Source organism: Miscanthus floridulus, chromosome 3, assembly GCF_019320115.1.
Source record: "Miscanthus floridulus cultivar M001 chromosome 3, ASM1932011v1, whole genome shotgun sequence".
In the NCBI taxonomy this organism is placed as follows: domain Eukaryota; kingdom Viridiplantae; phylum Streptophyta; class Magnoliopsida; order Poales; family Poaceae; genus Miscanthus; species Miscanthus floridulus.
Window position 1 is genome coordinate 37,572,932 of NC_089582.1, and position 19,124 is coordinate 37,592,055.

General features: G+C 42.2%; 1 protein-coding gene and 1 pseudogene across 1 annotated transcript; one reads left to right on the forward strand and one right to left on the reverse strand.

Annotated features, from left to right (window-relative positions):
• The first annotated feature begins 224 nt into the window (after positions 1-224).
• On the forward strand, positions 225-6,288 carry LOC136541575 (probable cellulose synthase A catalytic subunit 8 [UDP-forming]). Its single transcript, XM_066533511.1, is given in 15 exon segments — positions 225-582; positions 683-875; positions 1,251-1,501; positions 1,583-1,682; positions 1,772-1,961; positions 2,408-2,674; positions 2,770-3,115; positions 3,199-3,336; positions 3,464-3,589; positions 3,675-3,887; positions 3,993-4,248; positions 4,392-4,594; positions 5,001-5,351; positions 5,434-5,589; positions 5,591-6,288. Coding segments are annotated over 15 exon segments (3,243 nt in total). The 5' UTR covers positions 225-558; the 3' UTR covers positions 6,020-6,288.
• Positions 6,289-9,034: 2,746 nt separating this feature from the next.
• Positions 9,035-18,947, reverse strand: LOC136543541 (uncharacterized; annotated as a pseudogene).
• Between the last annotated feature and the right edge of the window lie 177 nt (positions 18,948-19,124).

The following is a 19,124-nucleotide window of genomic DNA, read 5'->3' on the forward strand; positions in this document are numbered from 1 at the left end:
ATTTCACACTTGTGCACCTACCAATTAGTCCGACGCCCAGCATATTTTCCGTCGGTGCTCAGGAACCGACAGTGAGCTCTCACTGCCACACGGGGCCCGCACGGCCCCAGCTCACCCTCCTTCCACCTCCCGCCTCACTGGCACACTCTCCCCGACACCGCCTCCCCGCCTACTCGGCATTAAACTAATCCCGAAACCCATCCCACCAGACGCACGCAAGATTAACTAGAATCAAAATCGCCTCGCCCGCTGCAATAATCTTGTGTCAATTCTTAATCCCTCGCGTCGAAAGCGACAGCGGAACCAACTCACGTTGCCGCGGCTTCCTCCATCGGTGTGGTGCCCTGTCCTTTTCTCTCCTCCTCCCCACCGCATAGTTAAGCCCGCGCCCCTCTCCGCCCCATTACTACTTACTAGTACCAGCAGCGCTCTCGCAGCGGGAGATGCGGTGCTGATCCGTGCCCCCCCTGCTCGGATCTCGGGAGTGGTGCCGGCTCGTGTCGGCTCGGCTCTGCCTAGGCCAAGCTCCCTCGTCGGTTCTTGGCGAGCTCGCCTGCCATGGAGGGCGACGCGGACGGCGTGGTGAGTGGCGGGAGATCCCCAGCTGCATTCCGTTTCGTGTTGGGGGTGGATCTTGGGAGAGAAAGACTGAATCTTGTGATCCGTGTGTATGCGTGTGCAGAAGTCGGGGAGGCGCGGTGGCGGGCAGGTGTGCCAGATCTGCGGCGACGGCGTGGGCACCACCGCGGAGGGGGACGTCTTCACCGCCTGCGACGTCTGCGGGTTCCCGGTGTGCCGCCCCTGCTACGAGTACGAGCGCAAGGACGGCACACAGGCGTGCCCCCAGTGCAAGACCAAGTACAAGCGCCACAAGGGTAAATTTACAGTCTCTTCTCCCATTCCATTTGTTTGATCTTAGCTGTCTCCGAACCCGATTCTGGAGTGACTAGGAAAGTTTGGATCTTTGATCAGGAGCAGCAAAAATGGTATTGTTTTTAATTGTGATGGATCTCATGGCATTTTCGGTCAGAGAGGGCATATTAGCTCCGTCGCTATCACTGGATCCTATTTTAGCTTGTAGCATGGCTTAGTCTTGTCTTCGTGTGAATTCTGTTAAATTGTAGTTAGGGGGAAAAATAGTAACTGGAGTTGTATATGATGTGACATCCGGGACTTTTTTTTGCTCAAGAATAGCAAAAGATGATTGGCGGGTTTTGTTAAGCATTCTCTGAACTGTATGAATTCTTCAGGGAGCCCGGCGATCCGTGGGGAGGAAGGAGATGAAACTGATGCCGATGATGCTAGCGACTTCAACTACCCTGCATCTGGCAATGAAGACCAGAAGCAGAAGATTGCTGACAGGATGCGCAGCTGGCGCATGAACGCTGGGGGCAGTGGGGATGTTGTCCGCCCCAAGTATGACAGTGGCGAGATCGGGCTTACCAAGTATGACAGTGGTGAGATCCCTCGGGGATACATCCCGTCAGTCACTAACAGCCAGGTTGGTGCCACTACTATTAAGGCATTGTGCTAAAAATTCTTCAGATATGCAATGATGCTTACTTTCTGAATTGATCTGCAGATCTCGGGAGAAATCCCTGGTGCTTCTCCTGACCATCATATGATGTCCCCTACTGGGAACATTGGCAAGCGTGCTTCATTTCCCTATGTGAATCATTCACGTATGTTTATTTCTCGCCATGGTCTCTCATGTTTGAGATTACACCTGTTTGATGTGAAGATCTAATGATTGTTTCTTGCTCCTTGCTAGCAAATCCGTCAAGGGAATTCTCTGGTAGCATTGGGAATGTTGCCTGGAAAGAGAGGGTTGATGGCTGGAAAATGAAGCAGGATAAGGGAACAATTCCCATGACAAATGGCACAAGCATTGCTCCCTCTGAGGGTCGGGGTGTTGGTGATATTGATGCATCAACTGATTACAACATGGAAGATGCCTTATTGTGAGTTCCAACACCCTCCTTCAGCTCACTCATGTTTTACAGGATCATATGTTGTTTAGTTCTAATGTTTTCTTTAATTAGCATAGGTACATTCACAAAAAAGGGGAAAAAGCTTGAATTATTTCCTCTGTGCAGATGAATGTAAGAGTTGGAGATTTGCCTTTATGTTCCCAAATTAATGACCTGTTTACACTTTTATGGAAGGTCACACTTATTCTATTCTCAGGATTAGTACAAAATCAAAGTGAAGGGTGTACTTTAGCCTAGAAAGCAGAACATTGTATTTATATCTTAGAATTGGTAAACGTATATAACTTTAACTAAAATGCACAGACCTGCCATGCTCAAATCACTGTAACAGTGAGCAATTGTGTCAGTCCAACCCTTTATTGCTATATTTTCTTCAACACATATTGGAACATTAATTTGTGCCATCTGAATTGCAGGAACGATGAAACTCGCCAGCCTCTATCTAGGAAAGTTCCACTTCCTTCCTCCAGGATAAATCCATACAGGATGGTTATTGTGCTACGATTGATTGTTCTAAGCATCTTCTTGCACTACCGTATCACAAATCCTGTGCGCAATGCATACCCATTATGGCTTCTATCTGTTATATGTGAGATCTGGTTCGCTCTTTCCTGGATATTGGATCAGTTCCCGAAGTGGTTTCCAATCAACCGGGAGACTTACCTTGATAGGCTGGCATTAAGGTGATCTCTTTTCCAGTTCTCTAGTACGTTGTTCAAACACAAACTAAATTTGTTCATATCACTTATGTTTGTTACTGTTCCATTTCCTCTAACAGGTATGACCGGGAAGGTGAGCCATCTCAGTTGGCTGCTGTTGACATTTTCGTCAGTACAGTCGACCCAATGAAGGAGCCTCCTCTTGTCACTGCCAATACCGTGCTATCCATTCTTGCTGTGGATTACCCTGTGGATAAGGTGTCTTGCTATGTATCTGATGATGGAGCTGCAATGCTGACATTTGATGCACTAGCTGAGACTTCAGAGTTTGCTAGAAAATGGGTACCATTTGTTAAGAAGTACAACATTGAACCTAGAGCTCCTGAATGGTACTTCTCCCAGAAAATTGATTACTTGAAGGACAAAGTGCACCCTTCATTTGTTAAAGACCGCCGGGCCATGAAGGTATGTCTTCTTTGTGAACATCTATATATTGATTTTCTAGTTGTAATCCAACATTGATGTGTCTTAACAAAAAATCATGGCAGAGAGAATATGAAGAATTCAAAATTAGGATAAATGGCCTTGTTGCTAAGGCACAGAAAGTTCCCGAGGAAGGATGGATCATGCAAGATGGCACACCATGGCCAGGAAACAATACCAGGGACCATCCTGGAATGATTCAGGTTAGCATCTACAAAATGAAACTTCTGTTACTCAGTTGTCTGCTAATGTGGTTGATAATAGTTCTTTTTCCCCTTTTTTCTCTTGAAAGGAATTTGTTTTACTAACTCCTCTTCTGATTATACTCAGGTTTTCCTTGGTCACAGTGGTGGCCTTGATACTGAGGGCAATGAGCTACCCCGTTTGGTCTATGTTTCTCGTGAAAAGCGTCCTGGATTCCAGCATCACAAGAAAGCTGGTGCCATGAATGCTCTTGTAAGTAGTTATATTTCAAACAGTGCAAAACTATCAACTTCACTTCAATATGTTGGTTGTGATGGTGGATTTCTCTTTTTCACAGGTTCGTGTCTCAGCTGTGCTTACCAATGGACAATACATGTTGAATCTTGATTGTGATCACTACATCAACAACAGTAAGGCTCTCAGGGAAGCTATGTGCTTCCTTATGGACCCTAACCTAGGAAGGAGTGTCTGCTACGTTCAGTTTCCCCAGAGGTTCGATGGTATTGATAGGAATGATCGATATGCCAACAGGAACACCGTGTTTTTTGATGTAAGCCACAAATTGTGCTTTAATATTCTCCATCGATGTTATGACTACTGTGCACGAATTCTAAAGTTTCTAATTGAATTTTTGGGGCATTTCTGTTTACCACAGATTAACTTGAGAGGTCTTGATGGCATCCAAGGACCAGTTTATGTGGGAACTGGTTGTGTTTTCAACAGAACAGCTCTATATGGCTATGAGCCCCCAATTAAGCAAAAGAAGAAGGGTGGTTTCTTGTCATCACTATGTGGTGGCAGGAAGAAGGCAAGCAAATCAAAGAAGGGCTCAGACAAGAAAAAGTCACAGAAGCATGTGGACAGTTCTGTGCCAGTATTCAATCTTGAAGATATAGAGGAGGGAGTTGAAGGTACACCTTTATGTTTTTAGATGTTCATGGTTAAGACTAATGTTTAGTTTCTGAAAAGTGTACCTTTCTGTCTCATGCTGTTTTTTCTTGTATATTTGGGGGTTTCGAAACATGTACTCATGCTGTCATTTTTTATACGGCAGGCGCTGGATTTGATGATGAGAAATCACTTCTTATGTCTCAAATGAGCTTGGAGAAGAGATTTGGCCAATCAGCAGCTTTTGTTGCCTCCACTCTGATGGAATATGGTGGTGTTCCTCAGTCTGCAACTCCGGAATCTCTTCTGAAAGAAGCTATCCATGTTATAAGTTGTGGCTACGAGGACAAGACTGAATGGGGAACTGAGGTAACGTGACAATCCTCACATCAATACTGTTTTGATTTGTCCTATGGAAACAATAGGGGGAAAGCCACAGATATACATTGGGAACTGGAGTAACATGTAACCCTGAGCACACTGAATCTGTGCTAGACAGCCAGGAATGCAAAATTTTCTGGAATCCTGCTTGGCTTGGTCGACAACCAGAACAAACTCTTAAATTCTTCAACAATAAGAATAAAATGGAGAAACCATTCAATGCAAAAACATGGATGAATCAAATGTTTTGGAGGGGGAAAATCTGTTTCTTCTCTTGCTTTTAGTTCAGAGCACACTTCCTGTTCTATTATTGCAATTTGATAACCATATGTTAAAGTTAGCAATAGTAAGACTATTTCTTGGTTAGCATTAACAAGTTTATTTCAAATTGCAGATTGGGTGGATCTATGGTTCTGTGACAGAAGATATTCTTACTGGATTCAAGATGCACGCACGAGGCTGGCGGTCAATTTACTGCATGCCTAAGCGGCCAGCTTTCAAGGGATCTGCTCCCATCAATCTTTCAGATCGTCTGAACCAAGTGCTCCGGTGGGCTCTTGGTTCTGTGGAAATTCTTTTCAGTCGGCATTGCCCCTTATGGTATGGCTATGGAGGACGCCTGAAGTTCTTGGAGAGATTTGCTTACATCAACACCACCATTTACCCGCTCACGTCTATCCCACTTCTCATTTATTGTATTCTGCCTGCCATCTGTCTGCTCACTGGGAAGTTCATCATCCCACAGGTAAGCATGGGTTACATAAGAGTGTTCTTTATTACGAGGAGCATTGAACAACGATACTGATGGAATCTATCTTGGAATGCAGATTAGCAACTTGGCTAGTATTTGGTTCATTTCTCTCTTTATTTCAATTTTTGCCACTGGTATCCTCGAGATGAGGTGGAGTGGTGTTGGAATTGACGAGTGGTGGAGGAATGAACAATTCTGGGTCATTGGAGGTATCTCTGCCCACCTTTTCGCCTGTCTTCCAGGGTCTCCTCAAGGTGCTTGCCGGTATCGACACCAACTTCACTGTCACCTCAAAGGCCTCAGATGAAGACGGTGACTTTGCGGAGCTGTACATGTTCAAGTGGACAACCCTTCTGATCCCGCCAACGACCATTCTGATCATCAACCTGGTCGGTGTTGTTGCTGGTATCTCCTACGCTATCAACAGCGGTTACCAGTCATGGGGGCCGCTCTTTGGCAAGCTCTTCTTCGCCTTCTGGGTGATTGTTCACTTGTACCCATTCCTCAAGGGTCTCATGGGTCGGCAAAACCGCACCCCGACCATTGTGGTTGTCTGGGCAATCCTGTTGGCGTCGATCTTCTCCTTGCTGTGGGTTCGCATCGACCCGTTCACCACCCGTGTCACTGGCCCAGATACTCAAACATGTGGCATCAACTGCTAGGAAAGTGGAAGGTTTGTAGAAACAGAGAAATACCACGACCCGTGTTTTTGAGAATACGGATGTGCCACTGCCACCAATTGTTTGTTAAGTTATAGGCAGGTGGCGTTATTTACAGCTACGTACAGACCCGGGGATATTGTTTATCACAAAGTTACTTCTGTTGATATGCATTCTTTTGTTGATATAAGTTATACTACTTTGTGGAGAGTGGCTGACAGACGAGTTTTGTAATGTTATGAACAAAGAAATAAGTTAGTTTGCATTATTTCAATTTTCAAATGTTCTCGTCTCCTGGCAGTATTTAATTTGTGAATTTTAGATTGAACATTCTTTATTTACATAATTGGTCTGGTGCTCAAGATTCAACCTAATTGGCTGATGCTAGCAGAGTAAAAAGGTTTGTAATCCGGGCTGCTGAAAAAGATCAAAGCATGGCATGTGTACTGTAAGATACACATTGTCATTAAACTGTCTTGCCTATATGATCGTGTGTATTTCCTTACCACTGGGACAGGACCACTGGAATTCCTTAAACTATTGTCTTCTACCTAATAAAATGAATGATAAACATTTGGCCGTTAAATCCTTGAGGACAGACCATTGGATTGACATGAAACTTCTGTGTCTTCTACCTAATGAATGATAAACATTTGACATGCCCATTGAAGTCGCTACAATATTTTTTAGTCATTTGCATGAGGTCTACCAGTTTCTTAGTGATTCTATGCTTTGCATTAACGAAACATAAAAACAATGCACATGGAAATCTTGGGGCGGTAGGAAACATGTTTTTAGTAACAACGGTGTAGAGAGGACCATCACATCAACTAGTTGAGCAGTGCAACTGGATTGGTGTGTTTGTACACTTCCGCTTTCGCCTAGCTAAATAAACTAACATACCACCTAAATCAAATTGGTGTGTTTGTACACTTCTGATTTCGCCAGTTGATTAGCCTATCATATTCACCAAAACCAATAACATCATAGGTTTCCTCCTACTTCTCACTTCCCCTATTTAGTTTACTTTGTGCTGCATATGAACAGTCTCTAAAACCAATTAAGGCAATCCTTCTATTTTGTGCAGAAACTGCTAATGTGTTTGCCATCTCCCAGGGAAAATGGGGTTTTATAGTGCTCTGTGTCTGAAATAGGAACAACAATTCTTGATATCATGCAACAAGTATTTTGTTAAAAATATGCAAACCAAATTGTTACTCATGCAAAAAATGTTAGGGGAGCAGGAAGATTCACATTATGTGTGTGCATATGAGCATGTGTCAACGATCTACTATGAACTTCTTGTTCACTAATTTGGGGTGATATCTAGCTAGTACCACTACTGCAACATTTCCTGTCCAATTTCATGAACTGATGAATAGAGCAGCCTGATGGGATGTCTTCTGTCTGTGTTTATATATACTTTTTTTTTGAAATTGTGTTTATGTATACTTTGGTAATGACTTCGTTTCGGTCAGCCATTTTTTTATCCATCGGCCTGCTCACCGCACACACGCACGCCGCATGCGGCTCCCTTTCTTCCCCACCGCACCCCCCTCTCACTCTCTCGACGAGATCCACCCTACGGCCGCGCCGGGCGAGCTCCTCCCCACGGCCGCACCTGGCAACCTCCACCGCCTCCCCGCACCTACACCCCCACCCGTGCCGGCCATGGCAGATCCGGCGAGGTAGGCCTTCTCCTCCCGCATTAGGGTTCCGGCGAGCCCCTCCCTTCTTCCCAAACTCCGGCGGCCTTAGAAGGAAAGGGGGTTGTGGGAGGAAGGCCGGCCAGGCGGTGGGGAGGCCGATGGGCGGTTTAGGGGCCCTAGCGGTGGTGGAGACGATTGGACTAGGTCAGGGCGAGTAGCTCCGGCGAGGGTGGGAGGGGGGGAGGGGGGAAGGCGGCCGCCGTGGGCGTGCCAGGGCTTGGCAGGAGCTCCGCGTCCACGATCGCGGCCGCGGAGTTCCATATAAACACTTTATATTAAAGGAAAAGTGTTTCACTTCTTTGAAATCCACTAAAATAGGAAGAGAAGTAGTACCAATGCAACTTTCCCATGATATGTACCACCTTTTTGGGAATGTAACAAATGAAGCATCGCCCCCTCCGTCTTTACGGTCAATCTCGTCACGGCGTCACCACTTCACAACTTGTTTCCTCATGCATGTCACAGTCTTCGCCTCACCCTCGCATGCAGTGGATGTGGATCATTCTCCTTGCCCCGTCCCTCCGCTAATCATGCTTTGGTCAATCGTCTGCCTCGAGTTAAATCCCGCACACGCCCGAAGGAACATAAATGATTCATTGATCTTCTGTTGGATGGTTGGGAAGCGTCCTTCCAACAAATGCCGTCAGCAACCTAGTTCCGGCGCAATGACTCCTCAGAAGTCAGAACGGCGGGCGCACGGTCGACGTAGGACTCATCTCTGGCTGGGGTCCATGAGGATAGGCGCGAAGTGGCTCTCCGGCATTGCAGCGCAGCTGCGACTCCTCCAGGTGGTTCTTTATGTCCAGAAAATGGCACCGGCGGCCAACGGCCGGCCACGGCAAAAAGGTGCAGCGGTTCTTGGTGACTGGTGAGCTCAAGGGTATGGTGGCGGCGCGTAACAGCATGTTGGGCCTAGTGGCAGCACGGCATACATCATACGGGGATGAGCGGCAGATGGTGTTTGGGTGGGGAGGCGGCGCTCGGTGGAGCTAGGAAAGGTGCTGACGAAAGCCGTGCGGGGACGCGAGGGGCAACACCACGGGTAACACAGCCGGTGGGGCATGTTGGAGAGAAGGGGCACGAGTTTACGACATCGATTGGACACGAAAAGGGAGGGGGAGGCGGGTTTGGGTTGTCGTGCATATCAGTGGCGGATCTAGGATTTCAATCATGGGGGTACGGACGAAAATGATATAGTCAACGAACATGGACACAACATAATTAGATCACTAAACGATGATAAAATAGTTGTGATAAGTTACATGTTTTCAACTTTCCATAATTCTAATATACTAATACAAGTTTCCAGCTAAAGCTTCACACGCCGTTCCGCCATGGCTTGAAAGCGTTTAATGATATCTTCATTGCTTACACGTCGAAAAAAGTCACGCTCAATAAATGTGACCAAACAATCATTTAAGTATTGATCACACATCTTATTCTGAAGCTTGGTATTCACATAGTTCATTCCTGAAAAGACTCTCTCAACACTTGCAGTAGCTACGGGAAGGATGAGGACCAATTTCAGCAATAAATAAACCGGTTTAAAGCGATCATGCTTCTTTGTCTCAACTAGTTTGATAGATAGCTCATTAAGATTCTACACTTGTTGAAACCTTGTGTCGTTTCGCACATCAACAATAAACATATTAAGCTGCGAAGAAAGTTGGACCAAATCTGTACTTGTAAAATCTTGAGGATAAAACTTTGCAAGTTTCATAAGTTTATCTTTATCAAAAGCAGCAAATGAATTAGCTGGATTTAGAGCAGCCATGCAAACAAGAAGCTCTGTATTAACTTCATCAAACCTGCCCCAGTAAGAAGAAAATAAATTATTACGAAAGGAAAAAACAAAAAAGCTGAACAATAATAAAATAATAAGCAAGATATATTATCAAACCTGCTATTGAGCTCTTGGAGTTGCATATCAATGACACTTAGAAACATTTCAACATGGAACCGATGAAGATTCTTTACTTTCACAAAGTAACGTTTTGGTCTCCCCACAGGCACATAAAAACCATCCATATCAGGAACCTTGACTCGATGTTTAACACAAAAAGATGTGACATCCTTCAGAAAGGTTTCCTATTCATTGTCCTCTCGCAACACTTGCAAATGGAACTTAGTCATCTCAATAAGTTCAATAGCATTAATAATGTCTTGATCCCTTTTTTGCAAAGCCTTGCATAACTCATCAGTATATCCAAATATGGTTAGCAATAAGTGTGCCATGAATATAAAGTCAAATGACTCCATTACTGTCAAGCAATTTTGAGCTTTTATACGCTCAGATTGAGATTTATCTTTTGAGATTTTCCCAAGAACTTTCCGGAGTGTGGGATACATAGCAATAATACGAGAAATAGTCTTGTAGTGAGTTCCCCATCGAGTATCTCCTGGCCTACCCAGACCCATCTCTTGATTTAAACATTGTCCTGTTTCAATTTCACCCTGTTCTAAAGCTTCCAAAACCTCATGTGCCTAGGCTTCTCTAAGCATGTGATGCTTTCTACAAGAAATCCCAACAACATTCAAAATATTTGTGACACAATTAAAAAATGCGACACAGTCATCATTTTGTTTGGCAACAGCAACAAGAGTCAATTGGAGTTGGTGCACAAAGCAATGAATATAGTATGCTGAAGGAGATTCGTCCATGATTTTTGTTTTCAGCCTATTGATTTCCCCCTTCATGTTACTAGCTCCATCATATCCTTGACCACGACATTTAGATAATGTCAATTTGCGCTCCATAAGAAGAGACACTATTGCAACTTTTAGTGTTGAAGAAGTAGTATCCTGAACATGAACAATACCAAGGAATCTTTCTGTAACCCTCTCTTTTTTGTCAACATACCTTATGCAAAGAGCTAACTGTTCCTTTTGGTAAACATCACTAGATTCATCAGCAAGTATAGAAAAGTAGTCATCTCTAAGATCTTCAATAATAAGTTTGCTAGTTTCTTTGGTACAACAGTTAATGATATCTGTTTGTATGGAATGGGCAGTCATCTGACAATTCTTGGGAGCATTCTGTCCTGTAACCTTTCTAACATCTTCAAACATTTCACCCAACCATTTTTGGAGTTCCTTAAAATTCCCCATATTGCTAGATGTGTCACTTTCATCATGTCCCCGACAAGACAGCCCTTGACGCAAAAGAAACCTCAGACAACAAATTGAGTAGGTTAAGCGCGCCTTATATTTAACTTTTTCTTCTGTGGTGTGCTTAATGTAAGTACTTGCTATTGATGCTCTTGGCCTAATGAAATTAGTAAATTTCTCAAGAGCTTCATTGTGGGTGCTTGTAATGCTTCCAACATGCAAGTCAAGTTTTGCAGGCTGGTTCCATTTTCTAAACCCACTATTCACAAAAGCATCACCACCAACATAATTAGCTGTATCCGTAAACAAATAACAAACAAAGCAGAAGGCAGCATCCTTTTCCACACTGTACTCAAGCCAATCATACTTGTCAAACCATCTAACCGGAAAGCGACGCTTACCACCAATTTGTCGCTGTGGAAAATTATATGTCCTTGGCTGGCATGGCCCTTTTGCAATATATCCTCTTCTCACTGCATCTTGCTCATTGGCAGAATATTGGATGATGGGGATCCTCTTTCCAGGATCATGGGGAAGACGATCAACATCATAAATTCCCTCTTCTGTCTCTTGTTCCTCATGTATTTCTTCGTCACTAGGATTTTCAGGTCTTGCTTCTTGATCTTCCATTTCCATCTCCTGTGTCTCATGTATTTCTTCCTCACAAGGAATTTCAGGTCCTACTTGCTGATCATGAATAATTAGTTGATTTGGAGTGGAAGAAGACACCTTTTGTGCTTTCTGTTTCTGAGCATGAGCATTCCATAGAGATGCAAGATTGTTATTCCTCTTCATGCTACTTGATCCTTGATGTTCTGCAGTCTGCAATAATCGGTCAAATTAGAAGATAGAAGAGGGATTCCACAAACTAGAACTCATTATTGATGGGAATATTCCGGTAAAAAAATGATTGATCAGTGATCGCAATAGAACAAGATTGAATTTTTACCCTTTGCTACTTGTCAGTTTGGCAGTTCCTGGGCATATTGGCGTAGCGTGTAGGACGGGCAAACGGCCGAAGGAAAGGTCGGAAATCGGAAGCAGGCAAGCAGCGCCTCAGCCAGCCGGCCGGCCGTCAGACAACGACTGAACGACGACGACGAGGGTTTCCGTCTTTGCAGTGGCGGCGGGCGGGTTGAGGAAGGAGTTGTATCGCTGTGAGCTGTGATGCGTCGTTTCGTATTCGGCAGATCGGCAAAGTGCTTATTATACGTCAATATGTTTGGAAATGGGCTGCTGTACGTTTGAAAATGGGCTGCAGCTAGGCCTAGAAAGAGTATTATACATATACAAGATATTAAAGAATATATATACTTGATTTTTTTTCAGAAATTTTGGGGGGACAGCTGTACCCCCATGCTACTACTGTAGATCCGCCCCTGGCGTATATGGCGAAAACATAGTCCCAGGGTCTTCTCGGCATGCGCACCCGGCTCGAATCGAATGGGAGGCCCACCATACTCGAGTTCGTTCGTGCGGGATGGGGATGATCTGGCTACAGTTTTTCCTCATGGCCGAAAACTGACAGGAGAGCCTAAAAACCGTCAGGAATATAATTTTTTATGGGGCTGGCAGTTAGGAAACAACCGACGGGAACAGCTCGACAGGAAAACCATATTTTCCTGACAGACAGCGCGTGACGGTTTAGGTTTGACTGGCCAAGAGCTCTTGTCAATATAATTCTCAGAAAATCCCATCACGAAAGCACCCCAACAGGAATCATGCATTTTTCCTGTCGTTCCAATCCGGCAGGAAAAGGTAACTAGGCCGTCAGGAATTGACTGTACCAGGTCTATCCCCATACTACCACCAATATAACCCATATTTGTGCACTATAATATTTATACATCCACTCAAATAATATTAGACGTTCACTTTAACACAAATGATCACAAGCATATAATTAATCACAGATTCTCAAGCCAACCAAATCTAGATTTCACTTCTCATTACAAATTCATTGTTCATTAGAAAAGATTATGGTAAATGTTAGTATGAATCTAACAGTGCTTTTGTTCCCTATGATTGCAATGATCCTGGAAAATATATGAGAAACAACAATTGGATTCTTTGTTGTCTACTTCTCCTTCAATTTGAAGCCCCGGAAGACTTCTGAAGAGCTGACAGGTTGTATATAAGAAACTACAGTTGGATTATCTACTATAGAATGTATTTGAAATAATGGAAAATGGAAAGACACAAGAGGCGGGGCGGACCTGCTGCTGTGCTAGCTGGGCCGCCAGCGCGAGGCGACCTACGTGCTGGAAAAAAGATGAAGGGGGCGGGGCCGGACATGGGCCACAAGCTGAAGAAGGCTAAAAGAGGGGCGAAAGGAACAAAAAAGAAAGGTTTTTTATTTATATATATGATTGATTTTTTTAACCATTTTTCTCCAAATGATTTTAAAACAATTAAAATTTGAAAACTCACAAACTTTTATAACTAATTATATTTTAAAATTGTAATTTTAAACCCATTTGAAATCTCTAATATTTCTCAAACATATTAGAAAATCATTTTTGAAACTATATTTTTAAAAGATCATTCCCGAACTAATTTTGAAAGCTAAACATACCATTTAAAAAATGGAGACTAAAATTTGAAACTTATTTTGAGAATATTTGTAAACTATTTTAAAAATTTAAACTTTTTTAAACATACTTCTAAAACATTTTTAGAAAGACATTTTTAAAACTTTTTCTACTTAAAACTAAACTGATTTTCGAAACTAGTTTTGAAACATTTTTTAGGCTTTATTTTCCAAAATCTAACAATACTAACCGTGACTTAACTGAATTTTAGAAAATCATTTTCACACAAAAAGCTTATGCAAACAAAGTATATTAACTTAAAAAAAATTATAAACCACACTTTTACTCTTTAAATTGATAAAATAAATTAAATAAATCTTCAAAAAAATAGAAAAATTAGTAAGTCATCTATTTTTATTTAGTGTTTTTTATTAACAATCCAAAGTGAAAAGTTTTGGATGTGGCGTGATCAACAACCTAGTGTGGGGTGCCCAGGTGTAGTAGGCCAACAGGACAAGGAGGCGAACAAAAGACTGGGTGAGTAGATGGAGGCAGCATCAGAAGAGGGACCGACGCAACACACTGCAAGGCACTACAACACACACTGCAGGCGCAGGACACTAAATAAAATAAATGATTTAATAAATTTTCCAATGAACAAGAACAGAATTTGGATCAGAAGGGTAAACCAAAGGTTGAAATGAGAGATACATTTTGCAGTTTGCATCACTACAAAGGTTGAAATGAAAAGTTTTGGATGTGGAGTAATTTGGAGCACACATAAACATGCATAGAAGTTAGAAGATATGCCATGTGCACAGGGCTAGCTAATAATTAGATACTATCATGTGAAGAACATGGAGAACATCAAATTTGAGTTACCTGGAGCAATATATCTGATGGAGCCTCTTATTCCTATTGAGCAATTAGAAGCCATTGCATGCTTTCTTGTTGGCTCATCTAACTCTAGCAATGCCAAATCCCCAACACGAGCCCTCATGTGTCTTCATTGAGAAGAATGTTGCTTGGCTTTAAATCGCAATGGATAGCGGATGGTTGGCAGCCGTTGTGAAGGTAGTCCAAAGCATCCACAATGTCCACAGTGATATCCAACCTCTGTGACAAGCTGAGGACTCCTTGTCTATTTTCTCCTTCAAAATTTGACTGGATCCACCTATCTAAGCTGTCGTTAGCCATGAATTCAAAGACTAGTGCTCTGAAGTCTTGACCCTAGTGGTTGATGCTAGAACAACATGTAATGATCTTTACTAGGCATTAGTGCCTCACTCTTTTTACTGCCTCACATTCAGCCTAGAAGTTTTTGTAGGACCCTGCTTGATGTACATGAAACACATTCACAACCTTTCTAGTGTGCCCTTGCATATTGTACTATATCTTCCCTTTCCAAGCACATTTGCTTCAGAAAATCCATCTGTTCCTTTAAGTACATCATTGTATGGAACTACTAGAAGCTCTATCTCTGGGAATCGTGGTGGTGGTTCTTTCTTCGATGCTGTCTTGGACTTTCTGTAAAGAAATCCAGCCCAGAGCTCCTGTAGTTGGTATTGCTATTCTAATAGACTTCGGCAAGCCTTTCTTATTCTTTGTTGTGCTAGAGCTTGGGCATTTTGGCAGATGAAGCTGTGGTATTCCACCACATAACATGGTGTTCCCATCAATTGATAGTCGAGTTAGATTTTTGAAAACCCCTTCTTCTGATCCTTCACCTTGCAAATTATGAAGGATAGATCAAGGCGTAGCAGTGGTGTTGAATTACTTAACTGTTATGGGATTGGTCGTGACAAGTTATTGTGGTTGCCTAAGGTGCCAAGGATGGTGCCATTATTTAGTCTGATGCTCATCACCAACTCTGAGCAAATGGATTGCAGAAGTGAAAATGCACATCAGCTTCCTCTACCACTCGTCCACTCCCAGTAGGCCGGGCCTCACGCTGCTGCTGGGAGTGGTAGTGGACGCCGATGTGCATTTTCACTTTTGCTCAGTCTATTTTCACAAACTGCCCCAGTCCGGAAGGAACAACTCCAGTAAAACTATTGTTTCCCATGTCAATAATCTGGAGCCTGGTGGAGAGATTATTGAGTAACTGTGGAAAAGCTCCAGTAAATTGGTTAGTTCTGATCCCAATTTTTTGGACACTGGCGAGGTTTTTTCCCAAGCAGATGGTACACGACCATGGAGCTTGTTGACAGCCATATGAAAGAAATAAAGAGAGGATAGGTTGTAAAAGGGAATTAAGGAGGAAGCACACCAGAGAGGCCACTGCAGGAGAGCTGAAGGAAGCCGAGATACGGATTGTTCCCGATGCCTTTAGGGATTGTTCCCTAAGGCCTCGTTCGTTTGCTCAGGATCCAATCCTGGAGCTGATTTGTTCCACCCTAGGAATGAGTGGATTCCTGCATGTCACTCCTTCCCTGCCTGTAACCGTTCCCTGCCTGCTGTTCGGTTAGGCAATGCCGTCGCTAACAGTCTAGGAATAGGACTGATCTCTCTAGGCCACGTTCGTTTGCTTGTGGTACTGAACAAGTGTTGGAGTACTACAAATACATCTCATGAAATACATTGCAGCAAAAATAGGTTCTCATACATTGCAACAAAATAAAATAGATAAAATCTCCCATGTTTTGGAGTTCTTTTATCTGCAAGTCTCTCATCATGCTCTCATACATGTAGAGACAATGGGCAACAACAATAGCAGAGTACCACAGATAATGTGCAGCCACATATAAAGGACATGCTAGCTACTGTCAAAAGTGACAAAAAGGTGCACCAAAAGGCTGCCATGATCCACTCATGGAATTACAATCTTCATAATTTAAACCAGTAGATAACTCATCTAAGCCTACTCAAGTGTCCAGGCACTTTGTCCAATCCAATGTTTCTTGATCATTGTCTCCTCCCTAAAAATGACAGCAAGCTTTCTTTTACAAATAATTAAATGAAAATGACTCACGATGTAGTCAACCAAAGCATAATTGAATCAATATGTCAGTTTAAAAGCTTTGATTAGTTATGAAACTAGTCAATGCCTTCACAGGCTCTATCCTATCTCTTGCAAAAAAAACATGTTGAGTGGGCCTCTATCAGTGCTGCTGCCATTACAGAAACATTAACAGAAGCAATTAATGAAACATGCTTTGAAGGTACATCTGCTGTTCAGGTATTTCTGCCTACTAGAAAGACTGCAGCTAGATGTCAAGAGAAGGATTTCACCAAATACAAGAACTAGGATGCTATTAAAAGTTTGACATCCTTTTAAACTTGCAGGTATCCTTCAGCAACTTATAAAAAATCCTTTGGCAAAAAAAGAGAAAAATAAAATTGTACAAGCACTATTATCAATCTACTGAATGGTCTGCATAGTCACTAACTCACTATCTTCAAAAGGAAAATGTACAACTCCAGTTACAAGACTGAAACAGATTCATTTCAGGAAAGTAAGACATGAACCATGATAGCCAGAAATCAAGCAACAAAGTAGATAGCAAGATTGATAAGTACGCAAGCAGCTCCTAAATAAATAGTGCAGTGAAAATTGAGCCCCTACTTGACTGTCATGGAGTGTGCGGTTCAGTAACATAATAAAAAGTTGAGCCCCTAAACTAATAGAAGGAAAAAAATCAAGTTTTTAGCAATTAAGTAGACTGACCTGTTAGACCATCACATTTTTTAGCCAAACTAAAGTTGCTTCTTGATCTAGTTCACAACCACTTAGGAAGGCCTCTCTATTTTCTTTGCTCTTGATGAACACTGCAAATGCCTTTGCCTTTTCTTCCTTTGTGACTTCCATTGTGCTCAAAACGGATATACACCTTTTGATAGAGAAGTCACTACCTTGAGCAACCTCCTTTTCTTTGGCTAGATCTGCAGACTCATCTTGTACTTGCTTAGTCCTCATGTCTAGGTATCTCCTCATCATTTCTTCAATCCTTTCACCCTTCTTAGGTCTCTTTTCTTCCTTTTCGTGTTTTTTGCTTGATGTAGTAGTAGTAGTTCTTCGCTACCTGCTTCTTTCAGCAACTATGACCTCATTTTCTTTATCTCATGACAGAGAACCTCGCTGTCCATTTCTTTCAATAGCTACAACCTCACTTGCTTCCTCTTGTATCTCAGTGATTGAATCATCTTCATCTAGTACCTCATGAACCTCAATGCTGTCCAAGTCATCTACATCATGAATTTGTCGAAATGGTGCTTCCTCTTGTGGTGGCTCAAGAGAAGTCAGATTGTAAGTACCTTCAGCCAAATGACCTGCACGATAACAAGGAAATAGCTATAGAAAGTGGTCTTTCCTCATGAAATTCAAGTATAAAGAGAACCAATATAGTTATGACAACTAGAAGGAGTTAATTGGGGGAAAAATATCGTGCAGAGCAACTAGTAGTGTAGAACTAAAGAAAACTCATCACAATACAGATGAGAAGAACATGGATGTAGAGTTGATGTTCTGACATCTATAAATTGTGACAAGTAGAAACATATAACCTAACTCTATAAAACTAGCATATTGTTGCTTAGTCATCAGCACTAGTAGAAAAGCATTACTGTAACTAGCATATTGTTGCTTAGTCATCAGCACTATAAAAATACTTGATCAAAGACTACTAGACAAGTCAAGTGAATCACAGGATAATATAGAGCAGCAAGATAGAAACAAACAAATACTAAAGTGAGAAGCAAAAAGAATATATTGATTGGCACTGTTTGCAACTATAGAAAGTGAACCTACCATCATAAAGCTCTCCCAAAGCATCAAATAGTGGAAATCTTGCCTTATTGTTGTGGAACTTCCTAATTTTAGGGAATGTCTGCACATTCAAAGAGAACCATTGATCAAATATGAGGTTATCACTATGAGGATATCCATAGAATTACTTCAAGAAATCAACTTACAATTTCAAGGTTATCCCACATAGATGGTGATCCTTCAACCATATGCCTATCTTCATTCCAGGTGGCCCCACTCTGCCTCCTTGCCTCTTTGAGCATTCTATAGTCTTTCTTTAGCTGTCCTTCTTTATCTTGAATCTAACTCTTTGTGTAGTTGACATACTTGATCCTCAGATAGAACTCCTTCACCATTTTATTCCACCCTGTAGCCACTATCTTTATACTCATGGAGAATGTCTACCTGGGACTTCTCAAGGGCTGGATTCTAGTCCGCTCTTTGCTTTACTACTACGTAAACCATGGTCAGACATCAGGTTACCAAAAATCAGCAAATAGAAATAACAGTAAAGAAATACCAGTTTACATGTTACAGGTTTACTAAAACTACTATAATAGCACATGGTAGAATAAACTGTATAGAAGAGAATTACTTCAAGAAAGTTCTTTTTAGTAGCAAACAGCTGCAAACAAATAACAGCAATAATAGCAGAGAAATAACAACAATAATAGCAGAGAATTAAACACCATACCTCTCGGAGAACCTCCGGTCTTCTTTGCCTTACTGCATTTAGGAGAAGCCTTCTTTTTAATACCACTTGTTGTACCCAAGAACCAGTGCAACTTTGGTGACGCCCTTGCAATCATATTGAGCTTCGGGGAGCCTTTTCCAACCATCGTTGTCAAATATGACACAAGCCTATTCACTTATTACAAGCTTATTCAATTATTACAAGCCAAGTTTATTACAAGCTTATTCATGACAAAAGCTTATTACAACCTATTCAAAGACTAATTTAAAGACTAAAAAGAAGTCTCTGCTTAATTACAATCCATGCTTATTACAAGCTTATT